The sequence below is a fragment of the Alosa alosa genome, chromosome 23 (assembly GCF_017589495.1).
Source record: "Alosa alosa isolate M-15738 ecotype Scorff River chromosome 23, AALO_Geno_1.1, whole genome shotgun sequence".
NCBI classification, from domain to species: domain Eukaryota; kingdom Metazoa; phylum Chordata; class Actinopteri; order Clupeiformes; family Clupeidae; genus Alosa; species Alosa alosa.
Genome location: NC_063211.1, coordinates 1,750,521 through 1,777,100, shown reverse-complemented (window position 1 = coordinate 1,777,100; position 26,580 = coordinate 1,750,521). Strand labels below are relative to the sequence as shown.

Genomic DNA, 26,580 nt, shown 5'->3' with positions numbered 1-26,580 from the left:
TTGTCCAAGCATGTTTGTCACATTTCCAGTTGATTAGAACCATTTCATCATTGTTTTAATGTACCTAGTTTGTATAGACATTTGCTGACTTACAAATGTCAACACAACTTTCTTTTTATTTAAATTTAGTGTATTCTCTTTTTTTTATGTTGAAAAATTATGAGGATTTAGCCTCTGTGTCACTTTATTTTCATACCTTAGTGAAAAAGAAAGTCATGAACTACTTCTGAAAGTTCACAGACACCCTGATTAACTTAAATAAGTTGAAATTAGATAGGAAAATGCTTCTGTTAGGTTTTGTATAAAAGATTTTTCTAGGGGTGCCAATAATTGTGAGGAATGTGTTTTCGTTAAAAATATGTATTTCTTTATAAGATTTTCCTTTTTCTCAGAATAAATGTGCTTCCCTTCAAGGGTGGATTTTTCCTCATTGTTTTCATTGTGAGAGTACAATGAATCTTCGAAAGAGAATTTTTTTAAAACCTGTTTTGAGTCAACTTTACTCAAGGTGCCAATAATTCTGGAGGGTACTGTAAATGTGAGCATCACATTAGATTAGATCAGATTAGATTAGATTAGATTCAACTTTATTGTCATTGTGCAGAGTACAAGTACAAAGACATGAAATGATGATGCAGATGATACAGCATGATAACAAAAGCCCTCTTAAGAATATTCTTCGCATTTGTCGTTGATATAATGTAGATCTACAAACATAATATAAGAAAAATATAATGTAATAAAAAAAGAAGCAGAAAAAATAAATGACAATCAGTCATTAATGTCAATTATTTGTTTGACATTCATTTGAACTAAAATGTTATTATTATGATAAGCCTTTTATTACTTGCCAAATTCCACTCGACAAATCACAGGAATGGCATAGATTAAACAAGACACTATTGTACTGCTCAAAAGTCTGTCAAAAATGATAAACCCAAAAAACAGTGTCACTCATACACACGCCCCCGGGTTCTGCGACCTTATTTGCCCATCGCCCATGATGCCAGCCGTCGAAACCCCTACACTGGCGGCATGCGGCTGTCATGCCTGCTGATCTGGGGAGAACAGTTGTTATGCATACCTCACATTACTCCTACTCTAAAAGGGGGCATTGCACTGCTGCTGGAGAGAACTACTCACACACACACACACACACACACACACACACGCTTACAGACAGATGCTGCTGCAAGCCCCCACCCCCCATCACTAAGCAGGCCACTGTTGCACCCCCCTCGTCCACCCACCCCCCCCCCCCCCACACACACACACTGACATACCCATGCCTATTTTTGGAGGGGGACACAAAACAGGAACATTTCGGAGATCAACATCCCAAGAATTCCTCACAAACCCAGAACCTCTCTATTGAACTGCAGAGCTGAACATCTCCAGAACCTCTCTATTGAACTGCAGAGCTGAACATCTCCAGAACCTCTCCAGAACCTCTCTATTGAACTGCAGAGCTGAACATCTCCAGAACCTCTCTATTGAACTGCAGAGCTGAACATCTCCAGAACCTCTCTACTGAACTGCAGAGCTGAACATCTCCAGAACCTCTCTATTGAACTGCAGAGCTGAACATCTCCAGAACCTCTCTATTGAACTGCAGAGCTGAACCTCTCCAGAACCTCTCTATTGAACTGCAGAGCTGAACCTCTCCAGAACCTCTCTACTCAACTGCAGAGCTGGCCAAACGCACCTCTATGTTTGAGGACATACATTACACTTGCTTAGTCCAGAGTTACTAAGAGCTGGCCAAGCGTACCTCTATGTTTGAGGACATACATTACACTTGCTTAGTCCAGAGTTACTAGAGCTGGTCTATTAAGACCTCAGTTACAGCACTATAGAAATGAAATGGATTTGTACTGAATCACAGGGAACAGTTTGCTTGTGGTGGAGCAGTTTTTCTTTTCATTAGTTTGGGTTAGTTCATTGTCCTCGGAGAATTTTGTCTTGAGAATGTGCTCTGTGTATGCTGTGGTTTGCAAATCTGCAGTCAGGACATCACAAACCCGTCTCAAGCAGGCTCCAACACAGATATAAACACACACACACACACACACACACACACACATTCAAAACGTCTGTCTCACAAACGCACACACATGCACACCCCCCCCAAACATACACACACACCGTAATATAATAGACCTACCCAACAGGATTCCAGGTTCCTGAGGTTAGGAAGTCTATGCCAACCATCACAACTCTATGCTAATCGTGCTGTATTAGCAGAGGTGCTGAGGACAGAGCAGTTCCCACACTTAATTGTGTTGCTGGATGTTGTTTCTATACACACGCACGCACACTGTTGTAAGCGAAAACCAACACTGAGAATGCAACTGATTTGCAAATAACCGTGTCAACTAATGATCGATTAATGGCTCGTGGCGCAGGAACGAAACCGCAAACAATATTGCTCATAGTTCATCTTAGTTCATACGAGTGCAGCTCTTTGGTGCCAGTTTTTCTCTAATGATTTCAGATGGTCTTTTTCCAAACTGCATGTGTGCGCTTGTTCCTTGCCTCTTCACTTTTAGAATTTCAACATCCATTTTATAATATTCCTTACAACAGTCATTTTATAGTTCTCAGTTCTCGTTTCTACTTCCGTTCTCCATCGGCCGTGGGGCTTTTCCTGGCGCCTGATTGGCGGCGGTGGCGTCATGGGGTTACCTGTCAGGTGAGGGCAAACCTTGCCCTCAGGTGCTTGCGTCAACCCGAAGGCCGAGCCTCATTTTTTCACTCTCATCCAGCCAGAGGGCAGAGTGGGTTTTAGAATGAGGAGGTGGAGGGATTAACAGGTTTTAGGGTTTTAGAATCAGGAGATGCAGGGATGAGTGAGGAGGTGCAGGTATGAGTGAGGAGGTGCAGGTATGAGTGGGTTTTAGAGTGAGGAGGTGCAGGTATGAGTGAGGAGGTGCAGGTATGAGTGAGGAGGTGCAGGTATGAGTGAGGAGGTGCAGGTATGAGTGAGGAGATGCAGGTATGAGTGGGTTTTAGAGTGAGGAGGTGCAGGTATGAGTGAGGAGGTGCAGGTATGAATGAGGAGGTGCAGGTATGAATGAGGAGGTGCAGGTATGAGTGAGGAGGTGCAGGTATGAACAGGTTTTAGGGTTCTCTCTATCTCCCACTTTCTCTCTCTCTCCCACTCTCTTCCTCTCCCTCTCTTTCTCTCTCTTTTCCTCTCTCTCCCTCTCTCAAATTCAAATGAGCTTTATTGGCATGACAATAATATTGTATTGCCAAAGCTTACATATTTGGAATAACAATACAGATAAAAAAACAAAACAATAATGAATGAAAACAAATTCAATTGCAAACAGGATAATAATTAAGTGATATATATATAAGTATACTTAAAAAAAAAAAAGTTGGGGCAGCCATGGCCTACTAGTTAGCGCTTCGGACTTGTAACCGGAGGGTTGCCGGTTCGAACCCTGACCAGTAGGCACGGCTGAAGTGCCCTTGAGCAAGGCACCTAACCCCTCACTGCTCCCCGAGCGCCGCTGTTGTTGCAGGCAGCTCACTGTGCCGGGATTAGTGTGTGCTTCACCTCACTGTGTGTTCACTGTGTCCAAGAGTGTGTTTCACTAATTCACGGATTGGGATAAATGTAGAGACCAAATTTCCCTCACGGGATCAAAAGAGTATATATACTTATACTTATATAGGGATCAAAAGAGTATATATACTTATACTTATATAGGGATCAAAAGAGTATATATACTTATACTTATACTTATATAGGGATCAAAAGAGTATATATACTCATACTTATATAGGGATCAAAAGAGTATATATACTCATACTTATATAGGGATCAAAAGAGTATATATACTTATACTTAAAATAATAGGAATGCTAGAAAGAAAAAGGAGGACTCACTGCCAGGAATGGTGCTGCTATTATTGCGCAACTGTTATGCACTCCCAACAAATAAGGGAGCTTTGCTTCATTAGCTAGCACAGGGAATTGGGGAACAATTTGATACATTTGGTAAAATAATTTTGTCCTTACCGAGGCATAGTTATTGCATTCAGTGAGGAAGTGTACCTCGTCTTCTATCACTCCCTCTTGGCATTGTAGACATAGCCTGCCCTCTCGATTTCCAGGTCTGTCTGATTGTCTCTCTCTCCCTCTTCCTCTCTCTCACCTTCCTTCTTTCTCTATCTCCCACTCTCTTTCTCTCCTTTCCTCTCTTTCCTCTCTCTCTCCCATTCTCTCCCTCTTTTCCCATCTCTCTCCATCCCTCCCTCCCTGTCTCTCTCTATCGCTCTCTTCCTGACTCTCTCTACCCCTTTCTTCTTGTGTCTTTCTATCCCTCTCTTCCTGTCTCTCTCTACAGTATCTTTATCCCCATCTCTCTATCCCTCCCTCCCCATCTCTCTATACCCCTTTCTTCTTGTGTCTTTCTATCCCTCTCTCCGTCTCCCTATCCCTCCCTCCCCATCTCTCTCTACCCCTTTCTTCTTGTGTCTCTCTATCCCTCTCTCCGTCTCCCTATCCCTCCCTCCCCATCTCTCTCTACCCCTTTCTTCTTGTGTCTTTCTATCCCTCTCTCCGTCTCTCTATCCCTTCCTCCCTGTGTCTCTCTATCTCTCTCTGTGTCTCTATCCCCTCCGACCTCTCTCTATCCTTCTCTCTCTCTATATCTCCCTCCTTGTGTCTCTCTCTCTCTCTCTCTCTGTGTCTCTCTATCCCTTCCTCCTTGTGTCTCTCTATTCAATTCAATTCAATTCAAGAATGCTTTATTGGCATGACAAGCTCACTTATATTGCCAAAGCAGTTATACAATAAATCTGAACACTCAACTCTCTCTCTGTCTCTCTCTCTCTCTCTCTCTCTCTCTCTCTCTCTCTCTCTCCTCTCTCTCTCTCTCTCTCTCTCTCTATCCCTCTCTCTTCCTCTCCTTCTTTCACTTTCGCTCCCTTTCACTCTTCTTCATCCTCTCTTTTTCTTTCCCACCTCTCTCCTCCTCTCCATTTCTCTTTCTCTCCATCTTTCATTCTCTCCATCTCTCTCTTTCTCTCCATCTGTCTCTGTTCATCTGTCTATCCATCTCTCTCTTTCTAACTTCTCTCTTCTCTGTAGCCTTCATTCTTCCCTTCCAGGCGATAGTGTCTTCCTGTCTGCCTCTCCTCCAAAATCATTCTCTCTCTCTATCTTCCCCTCCGTTCTCCTCCAAAATCATTCTCTCTCTCTATCTTCCCCTCCGTTCTCCTCCAAAATCATTCTCTCTCTATCTTCCCCTCCGTTCTCCTCCAAAATCATTCTCTCTCTATCATCCCCTCCGTTCTCCTCCAAAATCATTCTCTCTCTCTATCTTCCCCTCCCCAGGCTGCGTCAGCTGCAGGTGGGGTCGGACAGTCGTGGGTCGGAGCTGCTGAACCAGCTGAAGCTGAAGACGTTTGAGTTGGAACGCGCTCAGATGGTGCAGGAGGAGACGGCACGCTCCCTCAGCCTGTGTCAGATCGAGTGTGAGAAACACCAGAAGAAACTGGAGGCAGGTGCCCCCCACACACACACGCACATACGCTCGCTCTCTCACTCAACCACTGATACTCATTCACACACTAATTCTCACTCTCTCACTCATTAATTTACTCACTCACTCATTCAGCCGCTCGCTCGCTCACTCACTGGCATGCTCACTTATAGTATCAGTACAGTATTATTTATTGTAGTAGTATAGTATCAGTACAGTATTATTTATTGTAGTAGTGTAGTATAGTATCAGTACAGTATTATTTATTGTAGTAGTATAGTATCAGTACAGTATTATTTATTGTAGTAGTATAGTCTACCTTATTACCTCACCAGTAGTTGCATTAGTGTATGTTGACCAATCACCAGTGGAGTATTGGTTGTTATGTAAATGTACAAACTAACAACTAACGATCCATTTAGGTTTGCCATTTTAAAAACACAGTCTAAAATCTGTCTGTACATCTTTCATTACCAGGATTCAAATCTCTGCAATTATTCATTCATTCATTAATTCGTTCATTCACATACTTCATATGGACCATCTGTATTTTTCATGATGGACTCCTGTTCATGGGAAATAAATACAGATGTTGCACACATGTTTGGAAAGGAGCTGTGGTATTTTTCAAAGACATTTTGAAATTTGGTGTTGAAGATGACGTGACATGCTTGCTCATGTTTTTTTAGAAGTCTGAGCAGGATTTCTGTAGAAATGTCTTTTTTTTTCTGTGCACACCAACATACCTTAGAAAAGTGGCGTGTGCACACACCCTAGGGTGCATCATCCACCTCACTTTTAGAAAAATATTTGAAAATCAATCTGTCCTTAGAATAATTTTGTTCCATTAACCAAATAGATAGATAGATAGATAGATAGATAGATAGATAGATAGATAGATACTTTATTGATCCCCAGGGGAAATTCAAGGTCTCAGTAGCATACAGACAACACACACACATTCACTAACAGCAGAAAAAGTAATTAAAAGTATATAATAAAAAAACACAACTAAGCAATAAGGACAGTAGAAGATAAAGAATATACAACCCCAAAACAGAAAAAGTTGGGACGTTGTGTAAAATGTGAATAAAAACAGAATGTAATAATCTGCAAATCTCTTAGACTCATATTTAGTTGCAAAAAGGACACAGATATCATATCAAATGTTGAAAATAACAAATTTGACTATTTCATGAAAATTATATGTTAATTTTGAATTTGATACCAGCAACATGTTTCAAAAAAAGTTGGGATGGGGTAACAAAATGCTGAAATGTTGTGTAACGATAAAGAAAACAAAAGGAAGAATGTTTCACAACTAATTAGGGTAACTGGCAACACGATAATGCTTCTTAACATGAAATTAGTACGTATTTAGGAAGTTCATCATCTACAGGACATAATATTATTAAAACTTTCAGAGAATCCAGAGAAATCTTTGCAAACGGGGGAAATAGCTGAAAAACAAATTGGATGGCCGTGGTCTTTTGGACCTCAGATGGCATTGCATCAACACCCGACCTGTCACCAGACCTGTCATTGTATGGGCTCAGGAAAACCTCTGATAACCATTGTCTATGTGCCCAGTTTGATACTCAATTCAAAAACTGCAGCCAAAATGTAACAGCTAAAATTGTATTGAGACATGAGACAGAAAATACCACACTCTTATCTGGGCCTGAGCTTGTTTAAAATGGACTGAGGTAGATAGATAGATAGATAGATAGATAGATACTTTATTGATCCCCAGGGGAAATTCAAGGTCTCAGCAGCAGCATACATACAACACAAACACATTCTTTAACAGCAGAAAGACTAATTAAAGTATATAATATAAAAACACAACTAAGCAGTAAGGACAGTAGAAGATAAAGAATATGCTAAATATACTAAAATACAAATTATACTAACACTTAATACAATATATAAAAATATACTAAAATACAAATTACAAAATACAAATTATACTAACACTTAATCTAAATCAATTCTAAAACAGTATCCACATAGTGGTGATTAATAAATCAGAGGCTTTGCAATGACTGAGGCAGGGACTGAGCCTGTGATTCTCTGTGCATAGAAAGGTATGGTAAGGCGCTCTAAGGTGCTCTGTGTGAATGAGTGTCATGGTGGTAGTGCAATGGTGATAGTGGTCATGGTGATGGTGGTGTGCAAATGAGTAAGTCAACAGTGCAACAATGCAGAAATAAAGTAAAGTAAAGTCTATATATCTATATATTTAACTATTTAAGAAAATGCATAAGTGTGGCCACAGTTCGGCTGGGGCATGGAGGGGGGCGGGGGTTATGCATGTGTGCTGATGTGCTAATATAGCGCGCAAACAGTGAGGCATAAAGACAGTGGTACAAGTGGCTAGTGGACAGACAGTACCAAACCTGGAGGGGGTGAAGAGGCAGACAGACTATGCAGAGAAGTATATCTCTCCTCTTCCCTTAAGTGAGGCATTGAACAGTTCAATGGCCCTGGGGACAAATGACTTTCTCAGTCTGTCAGTTGTGCAAGGCAGTGAGCGAAGTCTCCAGCTGATCAGGCTCTTCTGCTTAACAATAGTGCTGTGGAGTGGGTGACACTCATTGTCCAAGATGTTGATCAGTTTGTTCGGGGTCCTTTTGTCAGATATTGAAGTGATGCACTCCAGTTCAGTTCCAACTACAGAGCCAGCTTTCCTTACCAGCCTGTCAATTCGCCCCACATCCTTCTTCCCTGTGCTTCCTCCAGCGTACTACTGCTTATAAGAGGACGCTGGCAACAACAGACTGGTAGAACATCCTGAGGAGCTTACTGCACACATTGAAGGACCGCAGCCTCCTCAGGAAGTACAGCCTGCTCTGCCCTTTCTTGTAGAGTGCGTCAGTGTTGGCTGACCAGTCCAGTTTATTGTCCAGGTGGAGACCCAGATACTTGTAGGTGCTAACCACCTCCACGTTGACCCCATCAATGTGGACTGGTAGTAGAGTGGGCTTAGACCTGCGGAAATCCACCACCATCTCCTTGGTCTTTGAAGTGTTAAGTTGAAGATGATTGAGTTTGCACCATTGCACAAAGTCCTCCACCAGGCTCCTGTACTCCTTCTCCTGCCCGTTCCTGATACACCCCACAATTGCAGTATCATCAGAAAACTTCTGCATGTGGCATGACTGCTGGTGTTGTAGCAGAAGTCAGATGTGTACAGGGTGAACAGGACTGAGAGAGCACAGTTCCCTGTGGCTCGGTGCTGCAGATCACAGTGTCAGAGAGACAGTTCTTCAGTCTGATCTAACTGTGGTCACCGGTCAGGTAATCTGTAATCCAGGTTACCAGGTGAGCGTCCACACCCATCTGCAAGAGCTTGTCTCCCAATCTGAGGGGCTGGATGGTGTTAAAAGCACTTGAGAAATCAAAGAACATGATTCTCACAGAACTTTTCCCCTTGTCCAGGTGGGAATGTGTCCTGTGTAGAAGATAAGTGATGGCATCGTCCACGCCCACTTTCTCCTGGTAAGCAAACTGTAACGGGTCTAGTGCATGGCGCATCTGGGGTCTGAGCATGCCTAAGACCAATCGCTCCATTGTCTTCATCACATGTGATGTAAGAGCGACAGGTCTGTAGTCATTAAGCTCACTAGGGTGTGGCTTCTTAGGGACAGGGGTGAGACATGATGTCTTCCACAGTGTTGGAACTTGTCCAAGGCGTAGGCTCAAATTGAAGATGTGCTTCAGTGGCTCCCTCAGTTCAGCAGCACAGGCCTTGAGTAGCCTTGGGCACAGTCTGTCAGGCCCAGATGCTTTATTGCTGCGCAATTTCTTAAGTTGGACTGTCACTTGATCTTTTGTAATGGTGAGGGGTGTAAGGGGAGGGGGAGGGGTGCATCTGGGATCTGTGTGTCTGATGGCTGTTGACTGAGGTCGTTGTCACCTCATTGTTCATGATCGCCATGTGGGGGAGGGTTGCAAAATCCAGTGATGGTGGGGGTACGATAGCCTGTGATGATGGAGTGTTGCGCTGGTATTGAGGGGGTGTGAGGGTGGGGGCTGGGGATGGTGGACAGACCACCGCCATTGGAGCTGGAGCAGGGGGCAAATAAACTTCCATGAGAAATTGTATTGAATTCAATTGATGTTTAGGTGGCCCACCAAGCCTCTGAAGTTTCCAACTAAAGACGTCCATAAAGCTAGGCTGAAAATATCATTTTTTCTTAAATAACGCCAAAAAAATGGGTCTAGCCCTATAATGTCAATGGAAGTTAAATATAAATATGGACTTTTCGCATCATTTGGTGTGAGTTGTGTGTCTATCTTTATTACTTCCTGAGATGTGGCAGTAGTGTACATTTTCGGGGAAGATGCAATAAAAATTGCCTTTGCCAGGCATTTTCAATAAACAACATAAAAGTAAACATAATCAATAAAAGCTTGCTGTCATGGGTTTTGCCAGTACCAAATTTTAAGGCTGGAAAACAATATATATGTGGTCAGCTAATGTCTTATCAAATGAACCAAATGAGGCCTGGCGGTCATTTTTCATGGACTCCAGAAATAACAAGTCCTCCTTGTTCTTCACCAAGCTTTCAGCGTTCTGTGGCCACAGAGCAAAAGTCTTGTCAAGTTTTTTTCTCCATCTTCTGAAGTTTCTCCAGTGTAGATGGTCTGGTCGTCCGTCGTTTCAGTGGGATCGCTTGGAGTTTGGCATTTTCATTCAAATCAATGCCCTTCATGCCATTTGGGGGCAGCCGTGGCCTACTGGTTAGGGCTTCGGGCTTGTAACCGAAGGGTTGCCGGTTCGATCCCCAACCAGTAGGAAAAATGTGGGCGTGGGAAGTGGTTGAACACTGCTCTCCCATGCCCACATCCACGGCTGAAGTGAGCTTGAGCAAGGCACCTAACCCCTCACTGCTCCATGAGCGCTTGCTGTGGCAGGCAGCTCTCAGCGTCGGGATTAGTGTGTGCTTCACCTCACTGTGTATTCACTGTGTGCCGAGTGTGTTTCACTAATTCACGGATTGGGATAAATGCAGAGACCAAATTTCTCTCACGGGATCAAAAGAGTACATAGCCTATACTTATATATACTTAAACGTTTGATATTTTTTTCACAGGCTTTCCTTTCTGATATCAAAGGAATGTTGGCCTTTTTATAAAAGCTGGACACCTGGGACAGTACGATATTTGCTGATTCCCACTTTGTTCCGCTTTCTGAACCATCCGAAAGATACCACATGAAGCAACTGAGAACTTGGCGACAGTTTGGAAGACGGGATCCAGTGATAATCGAGTCATCCTGAACAAGGCCACTGCCCAAACCAAATATCCAAGACGATTGTCTTGTAGACAGAGCACATTTTGAAGACTGTGGATTGGCATTACTAATACACTTTCCACTAGAAGCCATGTTGCAAGAAAGTTCATGTAATCCTGTGTGATACAACTACTACTCTACACTAAACAAAATAGTCCCACGCATGTAGCCTATATCTGATTTGGAATTATGAGATTTTTATAACACCATAGCAAGTGTTACAATACACATTAAGGTGTTTTTCATTAAATAACATTCAAAATAGGGAAAAAAAAGGTTTTCTGAGAAAAATCACCAAAATATGTATGACAACATAAAGAAACCCAATGTTTATCCACTGAGCTGTGTGCTTTATGCCCTTAATACAGTTATAATTCAAATAACTACTGGCTAACAAATTGATAATGGTGAAATAATGTGAAATATACCCCTTATAGTCCCCCATATTGCGAGGTGATTTCCTGAATTTGGCAACAATTTCGAACATTCGGTTAATGGTGGGCCACCTAAATATTATAAGGAAAAAAGGTGGATTGTCCGCACACTTGCTCCCATCAGGAATTTGTATTGCCTTATTCACCCGGGTGTAACGTTACGAGCTTATACGCTCTTCATCAGACTATAAGCTCGTAACGTTACGAGCTTATACGCTCTTCATCAGACTATAAGCTCGTAACGTTACGAGCTTATACGCTCTTCATCAGACTATAAGCTCGTAACGTTACGAGCTTATACGCTCTTCATCAGACTATAAGCTCGTAACGTTACACACGGGTGAATTAGTCAATAAAAATTCCTGATGGGAGCAAGTGTGCGGACAATCCACCTTTTTCCTTTTGATAGCCCAGCACTTTTTGTCCAGCACCTGCCGTGGATGTGCGCACCAACAAACTACTTTCCACCTAAATATTATCCAATTTACTTCAAAATTTACCAGGAATGTTTTTTTTGCTTATTGGAACATAGGGACAGATTAATTTGCATATGTCAAGGCGGATGATGCACTCTAGTGTGTGTGTGTGTATATGTGTGTGTTTGTTTGTGTGTGTGTGTGTGTGTGTGTGTGTGTGTGTGTGTGTGTGTATCTGTGTGTGTGTGTGTGTATATCTGTGTGTGTGTGTGTGTGTATGTATGTGTGTGTGTGTGTGTATATCTGTGTGTGTGTGTGTGTGTGTCTACTGTACACCTTTCATTACCGAGATTCAAATCTGTATTTATTGATTTACTTCACATGGCCCACTTGTATTTATTGATTTACTTCACATGGCCCACCTGTATTTATTGATTTACTTCACATGGCCCACCTGTATTTATTGATTTACTTCACATGGCCCACTTGTATTTATTGATTTACTTCACATGGCCCACCTGTATTTATTGATATACTTCACATGGCCCACCTGTATTTATTTATTTACTTCACATGGCCCACCTGTATTTATTTATATACTTCACATGGCCCACCTGTATTTTTGATGATGGACTCAATGCTCCTTAGCATGGGCAATACCAGTATTGGACACATGTCTGGAAAGCTGGTCAAAGACATTTTGAAATGTACATTTTGAAAGACTCTTTGCCTAAATCGTTGTGTTGCTCCACCTCGTAGGTGTTGAAGTTATGATGATGACATGCTCATGTTTCTTTAGAAGCCTGATTTAAGCAGGCCATAGGGGGTGAGAGTTGTGACACGTGGTCACATGGTTCGTGTACGCCTCCATAGTTCCGAAAAACCTGTTTTGTGTGGTAATCCAGCAGGAATGTATCTCAGGGTGCTAGAGTGCGGGATCTAGGAACCCACTGCCCACTGACCAGTTTCTAGAACTTTCTTCATAACCCTCTCTCTGTCTTTCTCTTTCTCTCTCTCTCTCTCTCTCTCTCTCTCTCTCTCTCTCTCCCTTTGCTCTACCTCCTCCTCTTCTCTCTCTCTCCCTCTCCTTCTCTCTCTCCTTCTCTCTCTCCTTCTCCCTCTCCCAGGTGTTGACTAAAGAGTTCTATGAGCTGCAGTCGTCGTCGGAGAAGCGTGTGGTGGAGCTTCAGTCTCTGACCACTGAGCAGCAGGTCAGACTGGAGACCTACGAGAGACTGGAGCAAGAGCTGGACGACGTCACCATGCAGGCAGCAGAGAGTAAAACACACACACACACACACACACACACACACACACACACACACACACACACACACACACACACACACCGCTAACGTTTTTGGGCCAGTCTGAATATCGTAAGCTTAAATATATTGTTTCTAAGTTCATTTGTTCGGAGCACTTCAGCAATCTAGGCTGTGCGGTCGCAGGCCCTGACTTGCAGCTTCCCTAGTATTAAGAATGTAGCACTCCAAGTCGCACTCCAAGTCGCACTCCAAGTCGCAACCAAGTCTATATTTGCAATGATGACTATATGAGCGGCTAATAATAATTAATTGTACTGTAAGGTAATAACTCCAGATCTCAAAAGCCCTTGAAAACTAGATGTACCGCATAGCGGTACAAAATATGACTGCTGCTCAGTCCTGTACATCCGTTCCACAAAAATAAATCACACTAATCAATTTGTCTCCATCTTTTACTCCATCCCCCACTCTTGAAACTTTTGTGTATGCTTGTTTGGCATGCCTTTGTGTGTGTGTGCGGCTGCACAGAAAGTAGGCTACTGGCGCTGCAAAGGTGAATAGATTGTAGAATAGCCAAAAAAGTTGTAGCATTGTTATAAAACCTTTAAAATCTCTAAACAATCACAAGTAGGGCAGTTCATCACAGTTCATCCATTGCAACTGGATTGATGAAAGGTCACTTACACCTGTAGGCTACATTGTGTTAGATTCTCTGGTTGTTGCGTTGTGTTTTAGTTCTAATGTCTGTATTGAAGATGGTCAATAAAGCTTGACGACGGGATCAGGATCGGCGATTAGATGATGATTTATTGTAGATGGTACAACAATGAATAACAGAACACAGTCTCGAACAGTAAAACTGTGCAGAGTCTAAAAGTTGTGGTTGTTATTAGAAGCGGCTGCTGAGCCTTCCGACAGAAGATGCTCCTCGGTAAACTCCTTGATCCGTCTCGAGTCAAAACCTAAGACAAAGCCTGTTATACTAAAACATACAAACGTCAATCATGCCAACGTGGCATGTGCCAACCAGTGTACACAACCCGGCCCTGGCCAGATGGAGATACTAGCCCGAATAGGCAGACATGCTGTCTCCCTCGGCCCATGTTATCACTGATGTTCTCCGGATGTTCCTAAACATTGGCCTGTATGACCTTCCTGCTGGTACACAGGCTAAGGCACAGTTATGGGGCAGCCGTGGCCCACTGGTTAGCACTCTGGACTTGTAACCAGAGGGTTGCCGGTTCGAGCCCCGACCAGTGGGCTGCGGCTGAAGTGCCCTTGAGCAAGGCACCTAACCCTTCACTGCTCCCCGAGCGCCGCCATTGTAGCAGGCAGCTCACTGCGCCGGGATTAGTGTGTGCTTCACCTCACTGTGTGTTCACTGTGTGCTGTTTGTGTTTCACTAATTCACTGATTGGGTTAAATGCAGAGACCAAATTTCCCTCACGGGATCAAAAAAGTATATATACTTATACTTATGTACAATAATATGGACCTCTCCCTGTTGTATACTACACACAGATGTAACATATGAACACATCAGAATACAGTGAGAATACCCCAGAATTCTACAATTGTATTTGGGAAAAGCAGAAGGTATCAGCATAATGTTATATTTTTATTTATTTATTTATTAATAAACAAAAACATCTCTGTCAGTTCCATGCAGTTTTCAACAGCTATCAAAAAGAAAGGTAATTTTTGGATGGATGGATTTTTTGTGAATGTTTCTTCTTCTACATAAGATTTTAGTCATCTTTAGTTCATGTGATACTTTATTGTCAATGCACAAATTAAGTAACAGTAGTCTGAAACGAAATGCTGTTTTACATCTAACCAGTGGTGCAAATAACTGACATGTCCAAATGGGCCTTCATGAAATACGTCGCTAGACTGTTCATACACATTTTAACGGGCCATTTTAAGTTGAAGAGCTGTTGTCCGTTATTGTTTGTGCAAATATAGGATGATTCATGTTCCCTTGCATTGTGTAACTGAGGTCCATGGCTAGTCTGGCTTTCACCAGACCAAGCTCAATCTTTTAAGAAATCAAAAAATAAATCGCCGGCAGATCAGGCTGGGTTCACCCAGCCTAGTCCATGGTAGGCGCCCGATATTGTTTAATTTTCCGATTGAGATATCCACGCTCTGGCTATTCTAAATGCAAAAATGCATCAGGGAGTTATGACAAAACCGTGACTGTTAACAAACTAGATCCTAATAGAAAGCTGTTAGCTTCCCTAAGCTACAGGTAGGCTATAAGGTAGGCCTATTTACAACATAAATTGTCAATAGGCTATGCTGGCGACACAAATAAAATCTCCTTTGGAAACCAATGGCTTACGCCTTACAGTATCAAGCGGACTTAAGCTGCCACATCGTGGCGAAAAGTTGAATCACGGAAAGCGCGAATGAAGTAGCCACTTCTAATCGGACCCACTGCACAGTAGCTTAAGGTCTGTTGCTAAAGCAGCCATAATGAAAGCCATAATGAAGGTGTCATTGTTTGGATACTTCACACACACGTGCTTTTTAATCTCACAGACTACAACTACCAAGCTTGAATCAAAGCACTTTGATTCCCCTCTCACACCCTGCACACACTTAAAACAAATAAACAGGCGTCTCAGTCTCACGCATGTATAGCCATAGGCAAAACTGTATCGGACCGGTGTAACGTTGGTAAATCATCCATTGCACTGAATGATTTTTGTAGCATGTGCAACAAATACGATTATGTGTACTGCCCTGCCTTGGATACATCTCTCAAAGTGCGCTCTAAAATATTTGGTTTAGATGTAGATCATCACGGGTGCGTTAATTTTGAAAATTGTATTGAATACAATTGTATTGAAAGGAGTATTGAAGTAGCCTAGTGGGTGTTTGGGAATAAACGTTAGCTCAGATGCTTTTTGAGGCTTTTTGTGGTCTTAATGCAACACTTTACAAAGCACTGACAGGGCCACCAAGGACTGTGACCAAATGAACAGCAGAGAAAAACCTATTTAGCAAGCAGAAATGTCCCAGCCCGGTGTTTGCATCATAGACAGGTTATCTTTCAGGTATATTTTCCATTAGAAAACCATCGCGTTAGGGAACTGTCTGGCCAACTTACTTAGCTTGTTAGTAGGCCAGAATGAGATGACAGTCGAAAGATACAATTACAGTGCTGCTATTAATTTGCTTGGTATAACCGCATTTATAGTTTTCTACAAATGCAATCAAATTGTCCTCCATCACTCAACCAATGCTAACGGTAACATTATTGTACCTAGGTCCTTATTGATATTATAAGATTAACGTACCTGCAGTAAAAACCAAGCATGTCCGATAAACATTCTCAGATTTATTTCGGCTTCAAGAACAAATGGGAATTACATTTCATGTGAAAATCGTCCTATCTGTATTAGACGTTCTCTGAGGTAAACTACAGTCCTTGTAGGAAGCGTCCATTGTTTTTCCAACCCACTTTAGATTAACTTCCAACAAAACGTCTCACTGCAACGATGCGCCATCTAATGGACAAACGACTACGTATCGCCAATACTGGAAATGCAGCCATGATGATGATGAATATTTGGTTTTCCTTTAATCCTACTGAATTTGTAATTATGTATCGGCCGTTCTTATTGCCGATACCGATAGTACAGTGGGCAACAACCGGCAGATGTCTCAAGTGAGCAGGGTGTCTCGTAAAAAGAAATGGAGCCTGGAAAACCCTACACAGACTTCACTACAGACTTTAGCAGACAGGTTTAGAAATAATTTAATAGCCAGAAATATGCCTGCCCTGCCCTAATAAAGAAATATTTGGTTAACTCGATCCCTATCCCGTTTGCAGCCGTGAAAGAAACGCAGGACAAATTAAACATTCTGGTTTTCTCCGAGTGCAGCGATGATAGACAGACATCATTTGGACAAAATATAGAGCATATTAACCTCCATTGCTCAGCCAAATGCCTTCCTGTTACGTCCTGTTATCAATGGAGTTACAGGTGATAAACGATTTTGATGGTCACAAGTTTACTTCATTAGGGACTGTTCGTTATTTATTTAAGGGGCTACCGGAGGAGTTTTGGGAGCATTAGTCCAAAAAGACGTGACCCTCCCTCGCCAGCAAGAAATTTTTCTATGACCCTCCAAAGTGATTATGAAAAAACGCATGAGTCATGACCCTACCCTTCAATTTATTAATGCCTTCTGTAGGCTACTGGGTCAATTTGGGAGCTTGCATGCTACCACTCCTTCCTTAAAATGCCTTGAAAAGGCTGTCGTTTGCACAATTTCATAAATAATCACCGGGACCGAAAACAACCTACCTGTCAACTTTTTCCGGGTTTATATTTATATTTTATAGCCTATAACATTAGCTGAGTCACCTATTTGGCCATAAGCCGTTTATCATAGGCTATCATGAAACCAAAATACAAAGGCGAACACTTTAACAGGGGGAATTAATTGGGCATGAATCATGCTGAACGCTATTTGTCAATGAGTTGAAACACACATGACATTCAAACTATTGAATGTCATTCAAATATTCAAACTATACATTGTGCACTATGGACACTGGTCTGTAGGCTACTATTGGACAAATAAATGAAGGTCATACAAATAAATTGACTCGCCATATCCTGACTCAGAAAAACATCTTGCTTTTTGCCGCAAACTCAGCAATGAAATCATAGGCCAGCTTGCAGGTAGCCTACGTCTTTTTCATTTCATAGAAGGGCGGATGGATGCAAACGCTAGGACGGCAATGAGTTGTTAACAGACACGAACATATAGCCCAGCAGCAATCTATATAAAATAACACGTACTTGAAGTACCATTCATGATATGTTACGAAATATTGAAGTCGTGGGAAGTTTACATAATTTAAGCTGTAGGATGTTTCATTCGTCCCCCTTAAATAACTCTTGAACGGTTTTGTTCAGAGCTATACATGCAACTGCTTTCGACAAAGGACAGATGTATGTTGCTAGTGACAAAATATTAACTTTCAGTGTTTTACGATGTCTTTGTCATGGGGAAGTGTTTTTCCCCATGCATTTATTCTAGGCTACTGTCAGTGACTGCCGCGAGAGAAGCGGGTTCTGTGTTGCGTTCATTTCAGTGACTGACGCGAGAGAAGCGGGGTCTGTGTTGCGTTCATTTCAGTGACTGACGCGAGAGAAGCGGGGTCTGTGTTGTGTTGAGTTGCGTTAATTTATTTTCATTGGCATGCCGTCCACAGCTCTTCAGTTCCGACAAAGCCGAAATTACTCATTTTGAAACAATGAGTGCAGGCCCGATATGGTTATATTGCTTGATTGGGGGTCCTATTAATAAGGCTACTTTGAGAACATTTCCTAATTCACCCGACACTAATATTCAAAATGTTGAAATATATTTCACATAGCCTATAAGGCAATGTTAGTTGTAAACAAGGGCTAGGTGAGGCTTGGCCATCAGATGCGTTCGTGCCTTAGATGGCACTTCATTTATATAGGCCTATTAACTGACCGTTAATCCAGACATTTGTGCCCAGTTAATCCCCCCCAACAAATCACACCTCTGTGACAGCTTAAAAGAAGTCGAGAGGACTCCTAACTCACAGACCTATTCACAAACCGGTTTTGTGGCTTTTCGCCATGTTTTAAAATCCTACGCGGCTACAGAAGCTTCCATACGTGAGGGCGCAATTTTGCATTGTAGGCATAACTAACATGCAATAACGCCACCAACAACAACCAAAACTAGGCTACTCATTGTCAACATTTTGTAAATTAAATGTAACATTATTGTGAATCAAATTAAAATGTTCTCTTTTGCAAACGTAGGCATAGTAACAGATTCATTTAATAATGAATTTACATTTAATCATTCTTGAATTTCCCCTTGAGGATCAATAAAGGATCTATCTATCTATCTATCTAATGTTACAAAGAGACTACATCAATCCGTATGTTTCATTAGGCTACTAGGCTATTTGTTTTGCCTTACTCTTGATTCATTTAGGCTAGGCCTTTTTATTCAGTTATTCATCATCTTCCGTCCTTGTGTAGCGCACGCATTCTCAGACCTGTCACCTGCCACTCATCGTAAGGGAGATGTTTGGAATCATTCCCGCGTTACAATCATCAGCCAATCAAGGTGGTCACTTCAGTCAAGCTCGTGCATGAGTAATAACGTCATCCATAGCAATGAAGACTCACTCACTCTTAGTCAAAGATTCTAGAGCGCTCAGCTCCAGAATCTGTTCAGGAGTTGTCATTTTACCTTACTAAGAGTAGGTCTGAAAGGCTTTGTGAATAACTTAATAAGAGAAACCTAGCTAAAATATTTTATTGCTATTTAGGAGTAGCCTACTCCTAGTGGTAAGATAAAAGGCTTTGTGAATATGGCCCCTGGTGTCTAACCCAATGCATAGCCCATTTACACAAAATAATGGTCGAATATTAGGCTACTGATGATCATTGTTATTTAAGAACATGCAGTCTTGGCGTAGGGCACCAAAAACATCTTGCTCGTAAAAAATCATCATACCGCACATTGTGTATGGTCTGTTATTTAACCTACTTACTGTAGGCTCGCAAACCACAGGCCTTTATTTTGGGCAAGCCTGCATTCGAGGCAGGCCTTCTGTTGAAGAATTTTATATAAAGCCTGCGCTAACAGTAATCCTCCTGCCCCCGATACCACAGCTGTGGATAGTGTGGAACGTTCAAGTAATAACACAATCCAATGTGTGTCTCAGTTGTCCCCCGCTGACCACCTCACACATTTCTCTAGATTTTGCAATGACCTTACATGACACAATGCCATAAAATGCCAGTTTTTAGGACACAGAATAATGTTTGTAATAATGCCAGTTAGGCCTACGTTCAACAGTAACATAAGTGTAATGAGCTATTCATTGTTGAAGGTGCATGGTGAAGTGAAATGTGGAAAACAAACATTTGCCGATAGGGGATAGTCCTACTTGTTTATTTTTTACGTAGCCTACAATGGCCAGTTCAGACAAAGCCGAAATTACTAATTTTGAAACATTTGTATGGTTATATTGCTTGACTTAAAGGAGAATTCCGGTGTGATATTGACCTAAAGTGTGTTGAAACATGATACCAAGTGTGAACGTATGTCTCATAGCCCATCTCGGCTTGTCCCCTGCACTCCAAAATCTGGCGCTAGTTAGCCGATGCTACCAACAGCTTTTTCAATGGTGGTGCTTCGGCATCAGGCTAGCCATGCAAATAAATCACTGTTTTACACCATTTACGAGGCTCAATGTATCTCCACACGTCATTGGTAGAATTCCGAGGGCCCTGACATTTAAAACGAGACATTGAGAACTTTGAAAAAGCACTGGTAGTTTACTTACAAGACGATTTATACAGACAGTATCTTCCACGAAGTTTAGCGTTTGCAGCCATCTTGAATTTAGTCCGCGATAAGTCGAAATGACGAGTAAGAATGAACAGGCATGATAAGGGATCAGATTCCAAAAATAATTCAGTGGAAATGCATGGATTCCAGTTTCTTCCAGTAGCAGCACTGTATGTGCGTGCTTGTGTGTGTGTGCGTGTGTATATGTGTGCACTGCCATCTACAGGCCAATGAGTGTACAGTCACTAGATAGATAGATAGATAGATATATACTTTATTGATCCCCAGGGGAAATTCAAGGTCTCAGCAGCATACAGACAACACAAACACATTCTTTAACAGCAGAAAGAGTAATTAAAGTATATAATATAAAAACACAACTAAGCAACAAGGACAGTAGAAGATAAAGAATATGCTAAATATACTAAAATACAAATTATACTAACTAACACTTAATCTAAATCAATTCAAAAAACAGTATCCACATAGTGGTGATTAATCAATCAGAGGCGCTTGCAATGACTGAGGCAGGGACTGAGCCTGTGATTCTCTGTGCATAGTAAGGTAAGGTAAGGTGCTCTGTGTGAATGAGTGTCATGGTGATAGTGCAATGGTGATAGTGGTCATGGTGATAGTGCAAATGAGTAAGTCCAACAATGCAGAAATAAAGTAAAGTCTATATATCTATATATTTAACTATTTTAAGAAAAGGTATAAGTGTGGCCACAGTTCGGCTGTGGCATGGAGGGAGGGGTAGACAGTATCCAAACATGGAGGGGGTGAAGAGGCAGACAGACTATGCAGAGAAGTCTATCTCTCCTCTTCCCTTAAGTGAAGCATTGAACAGTTCAATGGCCCTGGGGACAAATGACTTTCTAAGTCTGTCTGTTGTGCAAGGCAGTGAGCGAAGTCTCCAGCTGATCAGGCTCTTCTGCTTAACAATAGTGCTGTGGAGTGGGTGACACTCATTGTCCAAGATGTTGATTAGTTTGTTCAGGGTCCTTTTGTCAGATAGTGAAGTGATGCTCTCCAGTTCAGCTCCCACTACAGAGTCAGCTTTCCTTACCAGCCTGTGTACTAAATGTACACATACATTTTCTTAGAACCCCCCATGGATAAAATCTACGAAACTTGGCATAACCCCAGAGAATGCCAGGTTAATCATACACATAAAATTCGGTGCAGTTCTGAACATTTTAACTGAAGATAGGGGCGATTAAAGCAGAATGATATTGCATTTTCATTTTTTACCGGGGGGGTGCAAATCACAAATGAGTTGATGTGGGCCCTTGAGACCAACATACCATCAAAAAAATTCTTCATCCTCAGTGCCACGGTTCAGGTAGTTATTTAGGAAAAACTGAATTTTTTGGGTTCCAGGGGGCCCAGCGCGGGGGGGGAGTGGCCCCCGGGGACCAAACAAAATTTTTCCGTAAAAGTCTAGTGGGGCTACATACCCATAGCCTGGCTAGCGCCACCACTTCTCAATGAGACGTGGTCTGGGAACCAAACGTTAATTTTCTCGTATTTGAAAAAAATGCCCAGATCCGTTTATTGGGTGCCACGGATGTCTATCAAATGTGTCTGTGCATAGCTCATCATCGTCTTGCTTTCCCCCTTGTTCTGTGATTGGTCCCCTATCTCAGGCGAAAATTTGCTCCATGGTCTCCAGGCTGCCTTAGCAGCGTGAATCAAATCGCGCGCAAGGCAGCATGGGAACACCCAGGCTAACATACCCACCAAATTTCATGTGCCCCGGTGTTTCGGTGTCCCGGGTATCGTTGACCAAAAATTCGGGAAGTAGATGACGGGGAATAAAAAAATTGACAATCCCTATATGAGCGCTACGCTAGCTTCTCTAGCGGCGGCCATCATAACCAGTACCTGATATAAGGTCCCTATATGAGCGCTTCGCTAGCGGCGGCCATCATAACCAGTACCTGATATAAGGTCCCTATATGAGCTTAAGCTAGCGGCCATCATAACCAGTACCTGATATAAGGTCCCTATATGAGCTTCACTGGCGGGCGAAAGCATAATAACCAGTACCTGATATAAGGTCCCTATATGAGCGCTTCGCTAGCTTCGCTAGCGGCGGCCATCATAACCAGTACCTGATATAAGATCCCTATATGAGCGCTTCGCTAGCGGCGAGCATAATAACCAGTACCTGATATAAGATCCCTATATGAGCGCTTCGCTAGCGGCGAGCATAATAACCAGTACCTGATATAAGGTCCCTATATGAGCGCTTCGCTAGCTTCTCTAGCGGCGGCCATCATAACCAGTACCTGATATAAGGTCCCTATATGGCGCTTACTGGCGGCGCCATCATAACCAGTACCTGATATAAGGTCCCTATATGGCTTAAGCTAGCGGGCGCCATCATAACCAGTACCTGATATAAGGTCCCTATATGAGCGCTTCACTAGCGGCGAGCATAATAACCAGTACCTGATATAAGGTCCCTATATGAGCGCTTCGCTAGCTTCGCTAGCGGCGGCCATCATAACCAGTACCTGATATAAGATCCTATATGAGCGGCAAGCTACCGAAAGCATAATAACCAGTACCTGATATAAGATCCCTATATGAGCCGTAGCGGCGAGCATAATAACCAGTACCTGATATAAGGTCCCTATATGAGCGCTTCGCTAGCTTCTCTAGCGGCGAGCATAATAAATGTAATTAAATGAGAGTTGGGTCCTCCTCGCATAGAAGATGTACCGTTCAGTTTCAGTGAGCAAATAGCCCTGTGGAGAGACTCTAGAGGAGTGTTCAAATTTGGCAGGAGAGAAAGTGTGTATTTACTGGGCTTGTCAATGTTATGTGGTATAAGTACTCTTTTGATCCTGTGAGGGAAATTTGGTCACTGCATGACACGGCATGGGAGAGGAGTGCTCAACCACTTCCCCTGCCCACATTTTCCCTACTGGTCGGGGATTGAACCGGCAACCCTTCGGTTAAAAGTCCGAAGCCCTAACCAGTAGGCCACGGCTGCACCAAGAAGCCTAGAAGCTATCTTGCATAGTTCAGATAGGCTATACTAGAGCCATATAAAGGTAGAGTTGCGATTTTTTTCCAACAATGGCAGCTAATGGAAGCCTCAAATAGTTCCCGGAAGTTAACAATTAATAATAGCAGCAGTGCAGTTACAGCAGTATAGACTGTTTGTAGCCAACATTTCAGACTCAGATTTACATTCCTTTGCCTCATCCGAATAATAATAATAATAATAACAGTAATAGTAGTAAAGTAATAGTAGGCTATCAATAGCCTAATTATAATAATAAACTATTTATGTATCGACTATGACTTTTCTGCTGCTCAGTCTTTATCGGTTCCTCATCAAATAAATTAAAAGAGGCTAAAAGCCCAATAAAGGTGCCACTCGTAATAGCCGAATATAAGATAACCCTTGCCTATCCCATCTTAATTAGGCAGCACTACACCACCACGAACAAGCTGTCATTAAGTTTTTGCATTTAGTAGTCCTACAACTTTTACTGTATGACGACGTTTCTTGGGCATTTAGCTTCACCATCACGTCAAGTTGTAACGTATGCACAATGCTCATCTAGGCTATGGATTTGAGTGGCTTAAAGGCAGCAAAAGTGGGATATAGTGCAACTGCTTCCCCAAAACAATTCCTCCATAACTGTGTATTTAATCGTTTTATATGTGGATAACTTTCAGAAACAAAAGGTAAAGATTTTATCATCACAAGACTAGCTGGTTCGTTATATGGCGAAGCATATAGCCAACTTTGTTTGCAGCAGTGAAGCTGAGTTTGTTGTTAACATTCTTGGTAACTGTCAGGGAATTTAACCCCAACATATAGATACAAGAACTACAACACGTAGTATGGCTTTGCCCACAAACTCTGGTACCAAGAGGAGAGCCTGCTAATGTAAGGAAGAATTCCCCACACCATCAGTCTCTGCAGCCCAAAAGCTGTGTCTTTTATTGTACAGATGCACACAAGACATAGCGGCTTCATTGTGACATTCTCTTATCTCGCCCACACACACACACAGACAGGGTGCAGTTCCTGTCTGTCTGGGTGCACACTTAAGTTGTACTCTCTGTTCTTAGAACTCCGCACAACAACATTTAACTTAAACCCTGTTCTTAGAACTCAGCACAACAATGTTTCTGCTTACACAAATATATATTTTTTTATGTAATCAACAGTGGGTCTTGCCTGTGCATGTATCTTAGTCACAACACCTTTACAACTGATTTACTTGATTGATACAGAATCACAAAACGTGATACTCAAAAAAATATCGATACCTGTGTATTAGTATTTTTCTACACCACTATCACTAATGAGCCCATGTTTCAGCTGTTGCAACTTGTGCACAAATGAAGAGTTAAGTGTGTGTGTGTGTGTGTGTGTGTGTGTGTGTAGTGGCCAGTGAGGAAGAGGCTGAGAGGGTGCTGTTCTCTTACGGGTATGGTGCCAATGTGCCCACCACTGCCAAACGGCGACTCAAGCAGAGGTAAGTGGTGTGTGTGTGTGTGTGTGTGTGAGAGTGAGTGAATGTGTCTTCAAAGGAAGTAAGACATAGGATTTTTTCCCTTTGGAGGAATGCATTCATTTTGTGTGTGTGTGTGTGTGTGTGTGTGTGTGCGAGTGAATGTGACAGGATTTTTTCTAGTGCTGTCAGTTAAACGCGTTATTAACGGCGTTAACGTAAACCTATTTTAACGGCGTCAATTTTTTTATCGCAAGATTAACGTTCTTTTCGGTGTAACAAACTTTGTTGTTTTTTCACATGCTGTTGCAACAACTAGTAACGTTAGAACAACTACAACACCACACTGGATCTAGCTAGACCGTGCTGCATGTACACGTCCCCTTTTAGGGGAAAGGGAGCTGTTTGGATAATGGAAACCTATGCATCAAAGTGGGGAGCGAAAATGGCTTATACTTATATAATAAAAGGCACAAAGTAAGGTTGGTGTAAGAGTTATCTGTGTGTTTATGGGATTAATGTGACCATTATGTTCCTATTTTTTGCTCTTTCCAGTTTAGCCTACTAACAGGAGTGTCACGAATCACACAGTCAAACTGCCCGTGGCTGACTATAAGTTCGGCAAGCTTAACTTTACATGTCATAACATCAACTAAACATAAGTCACACATTCATTCTATAGCTTGTAATATGAACGTAGCCTTTTTCCTACAACTAGGTGAGATAATTGGCTATGCCTGTACTGAAGTTCCACAGTTAGCTAGCTAGCAAGCTAACCGTTTTACATGGGATATGGTAGCTACGTGCTGAATGGGTTTAATGTACAAAGTTTCGACAAATTACATACACATAATTCTTCATAACTGCCCTGTTAGTAAAATGATTGAATGGCCTGTAAATTAATAACTAGATGTAATCTAGTTAATTAATAACTGTGATGCAGATTAAATGTAGCCTATCTTTATGATGCGCCTTTAGTAGGCTACATAAAGGCATGCTGCACACACTTGTTTGGGCTTACGAGCCGGCCAAAGAGTAGATTCGTATAATAAACACCAACGCAGTTCTGAACTCGCGGTCAGCTGAATGGTGTTTTAAATTGCTGTGGACACCCGATGCACCAGTCTGCGATGCACTCTGCTTCGACATTCATTTACTGTACATTAGATTCCATTCTTTTCAATACAACTCCAGCATCACACTTTGTCACCCGTGTAAATCACGATTCAGTTATATTTGGTCGGCGGCTGCTCCATAAAATCCATTGTTCATCTAGTGTTTTGCGTGTTAAAAACTTCAGCTGATGTGTGTGGCAAGTGACAGTGCACCATAGACTGTAGGCCTATAAAATGGCAGTGCACTAATGTCGAAAAGTTCCTTATTTTCAACTGAACTCAAAGATGATGAATATAGTATGAATATAGTATTTTATGTTTGTTATGCCCTTTATAATGTGTGTAGGCCTACATTTTGTGCATGCACTTCTGCAGTAGCATTTATTTCAGTTTATATCAGCTACATTTCTGAAGAATATATTGTGTTGCCTCAGGTCTGCTGCACATCTTTTGAAATTTGATTTGAAATAATCAAATAGACCTACGTCTTAAAGTTCAGTTAATAAAGTAACTTGCTTTGCTTTCATTTGAATCCCAATCAAGATAAACAATAATTGCTTTATATTGTTAATATGGACTCCTGGAAAGTTCAGCAATGCAAAATAATAGAAGTTTAATAATGCGATAAAATATGTGATTAATCGTGATTAACTATAGGAATTCAGCGATTAATCGTGATTAAAAATTTTAATCATTTGACAG

General features: G+C 41.9%; 1 protein-coding gene across 2 annotated transcripts in view; it reads left to right on the top strand.

Annotated features, from left to right (window-relative positions):
* Nucleotides 1-26,580, top strand: part of pibf1 (progesterone immunomodulatory binding factor 1) — a 72,675-nt gene that overhangs the window by 25,667 nt on the left and 20,428 nt on the right. For both annotated transcript variants that reach the window (XM_048234447.1, XM_048234448.1), the window contains exons 10-12: nt 5,350-5,515; nt 12,774-12,924; nt 24,697-24,787. In XM_048234447.1, coding sequence (XP_048090404.1) covers nt 5,350-5,515; nt 12,774-12,924; nt 24,697-24,787 — 408 coding nt within the window. The remainder of the gene's footprint in view (nt 1-5,349; nt 5,516-12,773; nt 12,925-24,696; nt 24,788-26,580) is intronic.